At 41.6% G+C, this 11,166-nt stretch overlaps 1 protein-coding gene across 1 annotated transcript in view; it reads left to right on the top strand.

Moving 5' to 3' along the window:
- The first annotated feature begins 6,372 nt into the window (after positions 1 to 6,372).
- The window catches only part of LOC118412802 (polypeptide N-acetylgalactosaminyltransferase 6-like), a 10,865-nt gene continuing 6,071 nt past the window's right edge, over positions 6,373 to 11,166 (top strand). The window contains exons 1-3 of the mRNA XM_035815830.1: positions 6,373 to 6,735; positions 7,730 to 7,953; positions 8,573 to 8,739. Coding sequence (XP_035671723.1) covers positions 6,574 to 6,735; positions 7,730 to 7,953; positions 8,573 to 8,739 — 553 coding nt within the window. The 5' untranslated portion in view covers positions 6,373 to 6,573. The remainder of the gene's footprint in view (positions 6,736 to 7,729; positions 7,954 to 8,572; positions 8,740 to 11,166) is intronic.

Genomic DNA, 11,166 nt, shown 5'->3' with positions numbered 1-11,166 from the left:
CTCACTCGCATTGGCTGTACAGGGCACGCGCGTCACCCGTACTGGCTCGTACGGGAGTCAATCCGCAGCCCGAATAGCAGAGAAAGTTTTGCATGCACGTAAAGTGCTACGGCGTGTATGCGTGCTCCCAAATCCGTTGGATTCCGTACGATTTGGTACGGAGGCGGTACTGACCACTTACGTTACGTATCCCAAAAGATTGCCCACGTTTTTGCACGTAGACAGCACGCATTTGCACGTATGGCGGGTTGTGCCCTTAATTAGCTTAAGGATCGAATTTTTCTTAGTAGTGGATCGTATGTTTTTCGTAAGGATCGTATGAATACTTAGGTACCCCTGTAATGGCGGCATCCAAACTATAATGAAACAAGCTATTTGCCACAAAGAAATCAATCAAGACCATAGCATGCCAATGTCAAGAGATCCAAACAAGGGAGTTGAGATAATAAACACCGGTCCTGAGATTGAGCTGTTCCTGAGAACGTGCCGGATCATAAACGACATAGTGGCAAGTGGCGAAGTGTGTCAGTGACATATAGGTAAACTAACGAGCATGGAGGCTGCCGTTTATCAGCGGTAAACCTGGGATGTTTCACCGTTTTCATTATACGTTGTACACTATTTGTAGCACTGTTGTGTAGGTGCCGTTTCTTACTAATGACTGCACCCAAGGCCAATGACTTAGAATTGTAAAGTAGAGTAGTTTTTAACAGGTTTCTGTTTGCTTCCTGATAGGTGCTTCCATATTTTTTCACAGTGTGATATTTTTGTAGGAAAATGAAAGAACTACAAGCTTAGACAACCCTTACTCTACACATGCATCTATCTCTTTACCAGAAAAAACAACCAGATTCTTGCAGTCGACTACACGCTCAATTTCAGACCTGTCAAATGCAATTTGTTGCCGCGGAGATGAAGGGCTCAGATGCATGTAGTTTGTTTTGAACGGTTTTAATTAGGGACGATGGCCTGACATGCCTCCTACACTTATACTGTTTAGCAGAATTTGTGCGAAGTGGATAGAGTTTTCGAGAAGGGTTATGTCGTCTGCAAAGTCAATGTCAGCAAGGACTCGACAGGGTAGTGACGGCTATGACGACTGCGTACGGTAAAGCCTTCAGTGTCTGAGATAGAACACCTGAATAAAAACATGTCAAGAGGGTCCCCTTGAAGAACGTCAGAGCCAATGCTAAACACATTAGTCGTTCCATCTGGAGTTAGACAGCTGCAGATTTATGACAGCCCCGCCCCCAGGAGTCGGAGACTATCCCACAACAGGAGGCGGAGACCCTCCAACGGGGCGGAACAAGAGACAAAAAAAGATTAATTACAAGAGGCGGGCCTCCACGTGATGTATCGGCGGTCGACCAATCGAGCACATTCTCAGGATATCAGCTGACCATTCTGGAGATCTCATCATTTTGACCATCATTGAAGACACTGGAGTGGGGATGAGTGGACGTGTTGGAAAATGCCCCTCTGTTATCCACTGTATTTTTCCTTATTCAGAAGTACAGTAGGTAGCAGAAAGGCAAAGAGGCAGGCGTGCGGAGGTCCGACGGAGAAAATATATAAAAGGTGAGTGATCATGTGTTTTCTGTGGCCGTCCGAAGTATTTTATTATATGGATATTTCTAAACAGCTCAACTAGCCTGGGCGCATCGTAGTTAGTTTCCCGCAGCTCTTGTACGAAATGTCTTTCTGTCAAATCAAACTCATTGGGATAGAAAAAAAACCTTTGTTCTCTGTAGCTATCGGGTCAGAAAATGTCTTTGTGTCAAGTCAAAATTAAGAGGATAGAAAAACCTTTGTTCTCTGTAGCTATCGGGTCAGCAAATTTCTTTGTGTCAAGTCAAAATTAAGAGGATAGAAAAACCTTTGTTCTCTGTAGCTACCGGGACGGGAAATGTCTTTGTGTCAAGTCAAACTTAAGAGGATGGGAAAAACCTTTGTTCTCTGTACCTATCGGTGCAGCAAATTTCTTTGTGTCCAGTCAAACTTAAGAGGATAGAAAAAAACCTTTGTTCGCTGTAGCTATCGGTGCAGCAAATTTCTTTGTGTCAAGTCAAACTTAAGAGGATAGAAAAAACCTTTGTTCTCTGTAGCTGTCGGTACGGGAAATGTCTTTGTGTCATGTCAAACTTAAGAGGATAGAAAAAACCTTTGTTCTCTGTAGCTATCGGGTCAGCAAATTTCTTTGTGTCAAGTCAAACTTAAGAGGATAGAAAAAAACCTTTGTTCTCTGTATCTATCGGTACGGGAAATGTCTTTAAATTTGTGTCATGTCAAACTTAAGAGGATAGAAAAAACCTTTGTTCTCTGTAGCTATCGGTACGGGAAATGTCTTTGTGTCATGTCAAACTTAAGAGGATAGAAAAAACCTTTGTTCTCTGTAGCTATCGGGTCAGCAAATTTCTTTGTGTCAAGTCAAACTTAAGAGGATAGAAAAAACCTTTGTTCTCTGTAGCTGTCGGTACGGGAAATTTCTTTGTGTCAAGTCAAACTTAAGAGGATAGAAAAAACCTTTGTTCTCTGTAGCTATCGGTACGGGAAATGTCTTTGTGTCATGTCAAACTCAAGAGGATAGAAAAAACCTTTGTTCTCTGTAGCTATCGGTGCAGCGAATTTCTTTGTGTCAAGTCAAACTTAAGAGGATAGAAAAAAAAAACCTTTGTTCTCTGTAGCTATTGGTACCGGTGCAGCACATTTCTTTGTGTCCAGTCAAACTCAAGAGGATAGAAAAAAAAACCTTTGTTCTCTGTAGCTATCGGGTCAGCAAATTTCTTTGTGTCAAGTCAAACTCAAGAGGATGGAGAAAACCTTTGTTCTCTGTAGCTATCGGGACGGGAAATGTCTTTGTGTCATGTCAAACTCAAGAGGATGGGAAAAACCTTTGTTCTCTGTAGCTATCGGTACGGGAAATTTCTGTGTCAAGTCAAACTCAAGAGGATAGAAAAAACCTTTGTTCTCTGTAGCTATCGGGACGGGAAATGTCTTTGTGTCATGTCAAACTCAAGAGGATGGGAAAAACCTTTGTTCTCTGTAGCTATCGGGTCAGCAAATTTCTTTGTGTCAAGTCAAACTTAAGAGGATAGAAAAAACCTTTGTTCTCTGTAGCTATCGGGTCAGCAAATTTCTTTGCGTCAAGTCAAACTTAAGATGATAGAAAAAAAAACCTTTGTTCTCTGTAGCTATCGGGTCAGCAAATGTCTTTGTGTCAAATCAAACTCAAGAGGATAGAAAAAACCCTTTGTTCTCTGTAGCTATCGGGTCAGCAAATTTATTTGTGTCAAGTCTAACTCAAGAGGATAGAAAAAACGTTTTCTGTAGCTATAGGGACGGGAAATGTCTTCCTTTCAAGAGGAAGGGGGAAAGAAAGATCCTTTGTTCTCTGTTAGCCCACGCACGATCATCTGTCTTCAAAATCCACAGAGAATCCTCCCCTACCTTTCCACAAACGCAGCCTGAAAAAAATCAAACAGCTGCAGGCACGTCTTTTTACTGAAGTCACACAATATTAATTCCAATCATGCCCCGACAACAAATGAATGCAAATGCATAAAACTACTGTAAAACCAAAGTTTGGAGTGATTCAACATCTGTCTTTTTTTCTCACAAGGAGTTACAGCATAAGAATGATGATAGAAGGATGACTCAACCAGACCCTACGGCTCAAGTGGAAGACCAGTCACCAATATTGGGGGTATTGAAAACCAGACCGAACCTATAATTGGATGCGGGGGTTCTGGTTAATTAATTAGCTTGGGTATCATGTGAAAAAAGACATTTGACAACTAAACCATCTTAAAGAACCCACAGGGATTCATATATTTTGACATATTATCAGCGTTTTCATGGGAGTATGAGATCGGGTTTCCCAACATGTGTTAAGCTATAACTAACCTGTTCTACATTGTTTCTTACAGCTCTACATGACAGTATCGACAACAGTCACAAGAAAGACCTCAACTTGGACGGCAGTCAGATGACCAGCAACAACAGCTTTAAAATACAACCTACTAGTCTATCACCTCAGCAAAACGGGAACCAATGTATATGTAATCTTGACAATCAGTCTATAGTTCCAGGACTGGTTCTGTGGTACTAATAGCCATGCATACAACTTGTTACAAGATTGACAGAAATACAAAACAGAGAGTTTCTCCTTGAATGTAGTACCAAGATTCGCGTTATAGACAAACATCCAAAGTTATAAAGCAAAAAAAATGTCCTGTTCTGCAAGCTTTATATAGTGAATCTATTTGTGTCTTCAGATGTAATAAAAGTATGTTTGATGTGTACGTTGATGAAATAAAGGTATAGATAATTGTGTGGATTGGTTGTCTTGCAAATGAGTAGTTTCTTAATTTCAATGTGTACAGTCATGGCCTTTTCTGCTTTGTACAAACATCTTGAAAATAACCATTGTTTCAAATTAGATCTAGTAAATTCAAAATATGATTGTGTTCACAGGTGGAAAAAAACGAATTTGAAACATTAAATCTTTAATATAGCGTTCCTATTTCTCTCAAATAACACCAAAAGAGGGATAGAGAGTTGTCATGTTAACACATAACTCTCATTTGCCAGAAACAAAAAAGGTACTTAAAACATTGATTATGACAATGTTTTTTTTTTTGTCCTGAAAGAAGCAAATCACCCGAAACGATACATGTGACTTTAGATACCAAGAAACAAAGGTCGTTTCTGTTCCGATAAAAGACCAAACAGGCAAAGGCTACCTCAAAATAAATTCCCTAGGGAATGCATTCGTGCAATTTTTGGAATATTTTCAAAGCAATCGTAATACTGTAGAATGCCTCCGCCCCTGAGGCGTCGCCAAAAACAAGGCTGAACTGTGATCAGACATGTGTGGGTCGGGTTCCCCATGCCGTAAATTGTTTGTGATTAACAAAAGACATGTCGAGATGTCTGATAATGATTCTCCTCCTATTTTATGCAAAAAGAAATGGACTTCCAGGAGCACAAGTTGACTCGCACACACCTCAGGTCGCAGCTCAATTGTACACGTTTTTTTTTTTCGTTCTCCCTTACCTAACGTTAATGGTTGTGGCCCCCAAGTAATGATCACATTGATCTGAATTTTGGTACATGTTTATATAAGAATTTATACTTGACATCTAATAGAAGGTTCGTTGAGAAGTAAAAATTCAGCACACCAGATATATGCTTTTCCTGGCCTCACAGCAGTTCCTGACAGACCCCGCTGTCCAGTAATCTCCAAGCAGATCCTACGGTAGCATTAGATAGTATCAAAAGCTGGCAGAGGAGTGAAGCTGGCTTAGGAGTGTGTTTTGCTACCGGGGATCTGCCTCCACTGAAACAGGGAGGAGCATTTCTATCCAACAATGGTGTTGCTACCCCTCCCTGTGGCCATGTGCTAATGATTTTACGAGCGACTATATGGCAAATGTACACCTCCTGGCTGGCTATCTCCTTGGTACTATCTCATGCCATTGTAGGATCTGCTTGGAGATTACCTGTCCAGCTGTCCTCCCTATCTGCCCCGCCTTGGGCCCTACCATTTAACAAATTTGTAGGGGGGTTTGACTCACACACAACAACATCTATTCTTCGAAATCTAAGTTGTCCTTATTCATTTCAGGGTAAGACCGACAACTTATGATCACCCCTCGTACGCCAATAGTCCCAGCTTTGTGGAACGCTAAACTGGCTCTCTCGACCTTTCATTAATCGTTTTTTTCGGATTGATATTTTGAGTTTATGTTTTGAATTAGTGTGCTTCGTGTGTGTGTGTGTGTGTGTGTGTATGTGTGTGTGTGTGTGTGTGTGTGTGTGTGTGTATGTGTGTGTGCGCGCACTCACATGTATGTACTATATAAAAATTTAGGCCGGACGTGACGGCCGATATATTTTGTTTTGGCCCAATGTTATAGGGGCTAAGCATTAAACCGAAGTTCTCTTCGAACAACCAATCAGCGTTCAGAGATTAGAACGCTGAATCATTCTTGGCAGAGATAGAAGAAGGACAGTTTGAAATCTCCCGAGCTCCCCGTCCAAAGTGGGAAGTTAATCGCTTGTTTTTGTGAGTTTATCGCTTGTTTTCGTGAAATGGAAATCTTATTTCTTTTTGTGTCGTGAATAGTCTCTTTTTGGGGATTCCCAACGATGGATTTGAACGTTGTTGCGGTAAGTGAGAGGTTCATATTTTGACATTGGTAACGCGTTAACGTTCGATTCCACAATGAGTTTGGAAAATGTCCAGGCACATGTACACTGATACACAAAGAACCAGAACAGACTTGTAAACTTAAGAGAGTCAAAATATCTGTAGATGTCCGAAAACAAGTACACTGCGATTAACTTTGATGCAAACAGCTGTGTCCGTCTAAATTTGTCGTTTCTCACGGGAAATACAATTAGGTGATACAAAATCGATCTAAACACCAGCCGTGCTGTTACCTAATAGCGCCATCTGGCCGATCTGTGAGAAGACACCCCGGGGGAACAGAGGATTGAGTTCCCGTCAACACACAGTGTTGCAACATTACAAACATATCACAAACAGTTACAGCAGGCCCCACTACAACCATGGAGAAACGTTCGCCAAAGTTGAGGCCGTTTGTTCTCTACATCACCATGTTGTCTGTGCTGTGGCTGATGTTTGTTTTTATCGTGTTTACGCTGACGGCTTTGGACGACAGTAGATCACGTGAAGTCATGGATCAAAATGTGCGCTTTGCTTATCAAAAGGTGAGTTATCTCAATATATGTTAACTGTTTTTGCCTGAAGAAGATATTCTTTTACTATGTTATAGGGGCACATACCATTGTATGCAGTGCCCATCTGCTTGATATTAAATACAGTTATACACTGTATAACAATGGGAGAACAAAGAAATGGTACGCTAATCTCCTATGATTAAGTCAGGTTCTACATTGCCCAATACCTATACTAAATGCGATGCACGGTATGTAGCTTAGCTGTCTAATTGTAACGTTCCATTTATCCAGTGTCTATTATCTAAATAGGAAATACAACGGTGCTTTGCTATGCTTTACTCACGTACCACGTGCATGGTATGCAGCATCAATTTGCTAGGTTCTAAATGCAATAATTGTACATTTCGTTAAAAAAAGTTAGTCATTATATAACTGGATACATTCATCCTTAAGGTGGGGTCACACCTGCGTATATATTTAAGTCCGTATGAGGCGCGCATGGGAGTATTTACCTCCCCCAGGCCTCACAAGTCGTTGGAAAAATAATAGAAATTGGACAAACGTTAACAGGTAACATGTCAGACGAGTTAGCTGGGTCGCTAACCATACTTCTCGGTCAGCTAATACATCTGGCATGTTATATATCTATAATTGTCCGATGTGTACTATTTTTCCCGCGACCTGTGGAGCCTGGTAGAGACTAAGAGCTCCATACGCACCTCAAACGGACTTGAATATATACGCATGTGTGACCCCACCTTTACCATTCTTTGTTCACGTTCATTGTATCAAGTGTCTATTTACTAGATACGATGGTTTTTGCATTTACCGAACATAGGATTTTGTATTTCGAACAGGAGTTGGTACAGAATGTACACAATTTATGAAACCTCGACTATTTCTCAACGTCATAGTTAACAAACTTAGCGTATACCCTAAGATTATGAAAGTGTTTGCAAATTTGTAAAATAATTGTTTTATGACGACCAAGATATTTACGCTACTTATTTTTTTCTTCATTAAGCATGATATTCCGAGAAAACCTGTCAACTTGTCAACGGCCCTTGCCCGACCCCATGATGTGAACCGGATCCTCCCGGGTAAACTGGGAACAGGAGTGTACTTCTCACCTCAGACAGACGAAGAAATGAGACTTGTTGCTGAAGGTTATGAGAAATACGCTTTTAACCAGTACGTCAGTGACATGATCTCTGTACACAGGACCTTACAAGACCTAAGGCATCAATCGTAAGTATCTTTTCGATAATATATTGATATCATACTTCCAAAATGATGATAGCGTACAGTACAGATGGACAGTTTTAACTGCTTCAAAGCACTAGATATCCTTCAATAATAAATCCCAGTTGCGCGGTGTGTGTTATAAATGACTAAACATGCAGAACATTGTTAGCCTGGATACCATACCCCAACCTCAAAAATTTCTTTTGTGTTGGGGTCTGGCAGGATGGCTGTAGAAATGTTCTCGAAGGCCCTTGCTCAGAGGGAGGAGAACCTAGGATTTATGACCACTCACGCCACAGGTAGCCAGCTACAACACACCACAGTTGGTCAGTAGGCTATCACAGTAGCGAATCAGGTATTTGGTGGCCACTGTTATGGATTCAAAAAATACAGTTGGGGGTCATTAACCAATCATGGTAGGGGTGTAGTACCTCCTGCTGATCCTGCTGCTGTTCTATTGGTGGAGTTTTTTGCCCACTATAAGGTGCAAAATTGAGAACCCGGCCTATGCCATCCTGCCAGACCCCTGCACGATAGATACTTGAGATCGGGCTGGGGTTTGGTAACCAGGCTAGAACATTGTATACCAAACGCAGCAAGGTTCACTGATACCAAATTTTAGTTGCAGGGAGAAAGCGTACTTCCAGCCTTTGCCGTCAACTAGTGTCATCATCGTGTTCCATAACGAGGCCCTGTCCACCCTTCTCCGCACGGTGTACAGCGTACTGGAGAACACACCAGCGGAACTGCTGCAGGAGATCTTACTGGTGGACGACTTCAGTTCGTACCGTATGTTAGACATTCATTGAAACACACCAGCAGAACTGCTGCAGGAGATCTTACTGGTGGACGACTTCAGTTCGTACCGTATGTTAGACATTCAAACACACCAGCAGAACTGCTGCAGGAGATCTTACTGGTGGACGACTTCAATTCGTACCGTATGTTAGACATTCATTGAAACACACCAGCAGAACTGCTGCAGGAGATCTTACTGGTGGACGACTTCAGTTCGTACCGTATGTTAGACATTCATTGAAACACACCAGCAGAACTGCTGCAGGAGATCTTACTGGTGGACGACTTCAGTTCGTACCGTATGTTAGACATTCATTGAAACACACCAGCAGAACTGCTGCAGGAGATCTTACTGGTGGACGACTTCAGTTCGTACCGTATGTTAGACATTCATTGAAACACACCAGCAGAACTGCTGCAGGAGATCTTACTGGTGGACGACTTCAGTTCGTACCGTATGTTAGACATTCATTGAAACACACCAGCAGAACTGCTGCAGGAGATCTTACTGGTGGACGACTTCAGTTCGTACCGTATGTTAGACATTCATTGAAACACACCAGCAGAACTGCTGCAGGAGATCTTACTGGTGGATGACTTCAGTTCGTACCGTATGTTAGACATTCATTGAAACACACCAGCAGAACTGCTGCAGGAGATCTTACTGGTGGACGACTTCAGTTCGTACCGTATGTTAGACATTCATTGAAACACACCAGCAGAACTGCTGCAGGAGATCTTACTGGTGGACGACTTCAGTTCGTACCGTATGTTAGACATTCATTGAAACACACCAGCAGAACTGCTGCAGGAGATCTTACTGGTGGACGACTTCAGTTCGTACCGTATGTTAGACATTCATTGAAACACACCAGCAGAACTGCTGCAGGAGATCTTACTGGTGGACGAATTCAGTTCGTACTAGGGCTGGGTACCGGTACGGTGTACCGGTACAAAAACCGGTTTTTCTTATTGGACCGGTCCAGAAAAACCGGACCTGAAAAAATTCCTTGAACCGGATGTTGGACCGTTAGGAAAATGAACTGATTATATGATCAGGCATTCAGACGTTTTTGTCCCTACAGGTCGAGGAAATTAACAAGAGTAAAGTAGAATAGAGTCTTTATTGATTTCTGCCAACTTTTACAGTCAATCGTACAGAGGCAGTTAACTTTGCAGGATTTTAAAGACAGTAAGAGTCAAATACTACACACAACAAATTTCTTTGTAGCGAAATGGACCATTGTTTTGAGTATTATCCATTCACAAGTTTTGACATACTGAATCAAGTCCAGGTTTAGGTCCGGACCTGGACCTGATACTCTGGACCTGAACCGGACCTGGACCTGAATTTTCTTTACCGGTACCCACCCCTAGTTCGTACCGTATGTTAGACATGTATTCTAACCTCAAAGAAGTACTAGTAAGTTGACCTCCAGCGGGGTGATTGGTTGCGGTTTTGTTTGTGTGTGCTTGATTGTACCTATAATTCAAGATAGTTTGATTGTTTTTGGCTCGTATTGGTTTTGAGTCAAAATTCCAAGGAAATATTTTGATTTGGGGCCTCCCATCCGTATTTAATCACAAGTTGACAGCCCTTTCCTAAAACAGCGTGGTGTAGAAACAAATTAAAAACATCAACGAAAGACCTTTGAAACAGTTGAAAAATTTCGGAATTGTCGGTATTAACCAATGATCATTGAAGTCGTTATAAGATTCGTGTATATCACTAAGAGCTTGCTGAGAGACCGCTGAGATACGAGGGGTGATCAATAAGCTATCGGCCTCATAATAGATAATACATAATAAGCACAACTCAGATTTCGAGGCACAAATTTATAGTAGGAAGCCTTTTATCAATATCCTAATAAATTTCAAATCATTGCGGTCATTGCTTTCCAGGAATACGTTGTTTTAGAAAAAAACAAGGGTGAACTGTGATCAGACATGTGTGGGTCGAGTTCCCCATGCCGTAAATTGTTTGTGATTAACAAAAGACATGTCGAGATGTTTGATAATGATTCTCCTCCTATTTTATGCAAAAAGAAATGGACTTCCAGTAGCACAAGTTGACCCGCACACCTCAGGTCGCAGCTCAATTGTCCACGTTTTTTTTCGTTCTCCCTTACCTAACGTTAATGATTGTGGCCCCCAAGTAATGATCACATTGATCTGAATTTTGGTACATATTTGTATAAGGATTAATACTTGACATCTGATAGAAGGTTCGTTGAGAAGTAAAAATTCAGCACACCAGATATATGCTTTTCCTGGCCTCACAGCAGTTCCTGACAGACCCCCATGTCCAGTAATCTCCAAGCAGATCCTACGGTAGCATTAGATAGTATCAAAAGCTGGCAGAGGAGTGAAGCTGGCTTCAGCCCCCTTTACAAATCAAGAATTCAGCTCGGCCGAGTT

This window comes from Branchiostoma floridae, chromosome 4 (genome assembly GCF_000003815.2).
Source record: "Branchiostoma floridae strain S238N-H82 chromosome 4, Bfl_VNyyK, whole genome shotgun sequence".
NCBI classification, from domain to species: domain Eukaryota; kingdom Metazoa; phylum Chordata; class Leptocardii; order Amphioxiformes; family Branchiostomatidae; genus Branchiostoma; species Branchiostoma floridae.
The sequence above is the reverse complement of the archived record's forward strand: the minus strand, read 5'-3'. Positions and strand labels throughout refer to the sequence as shown.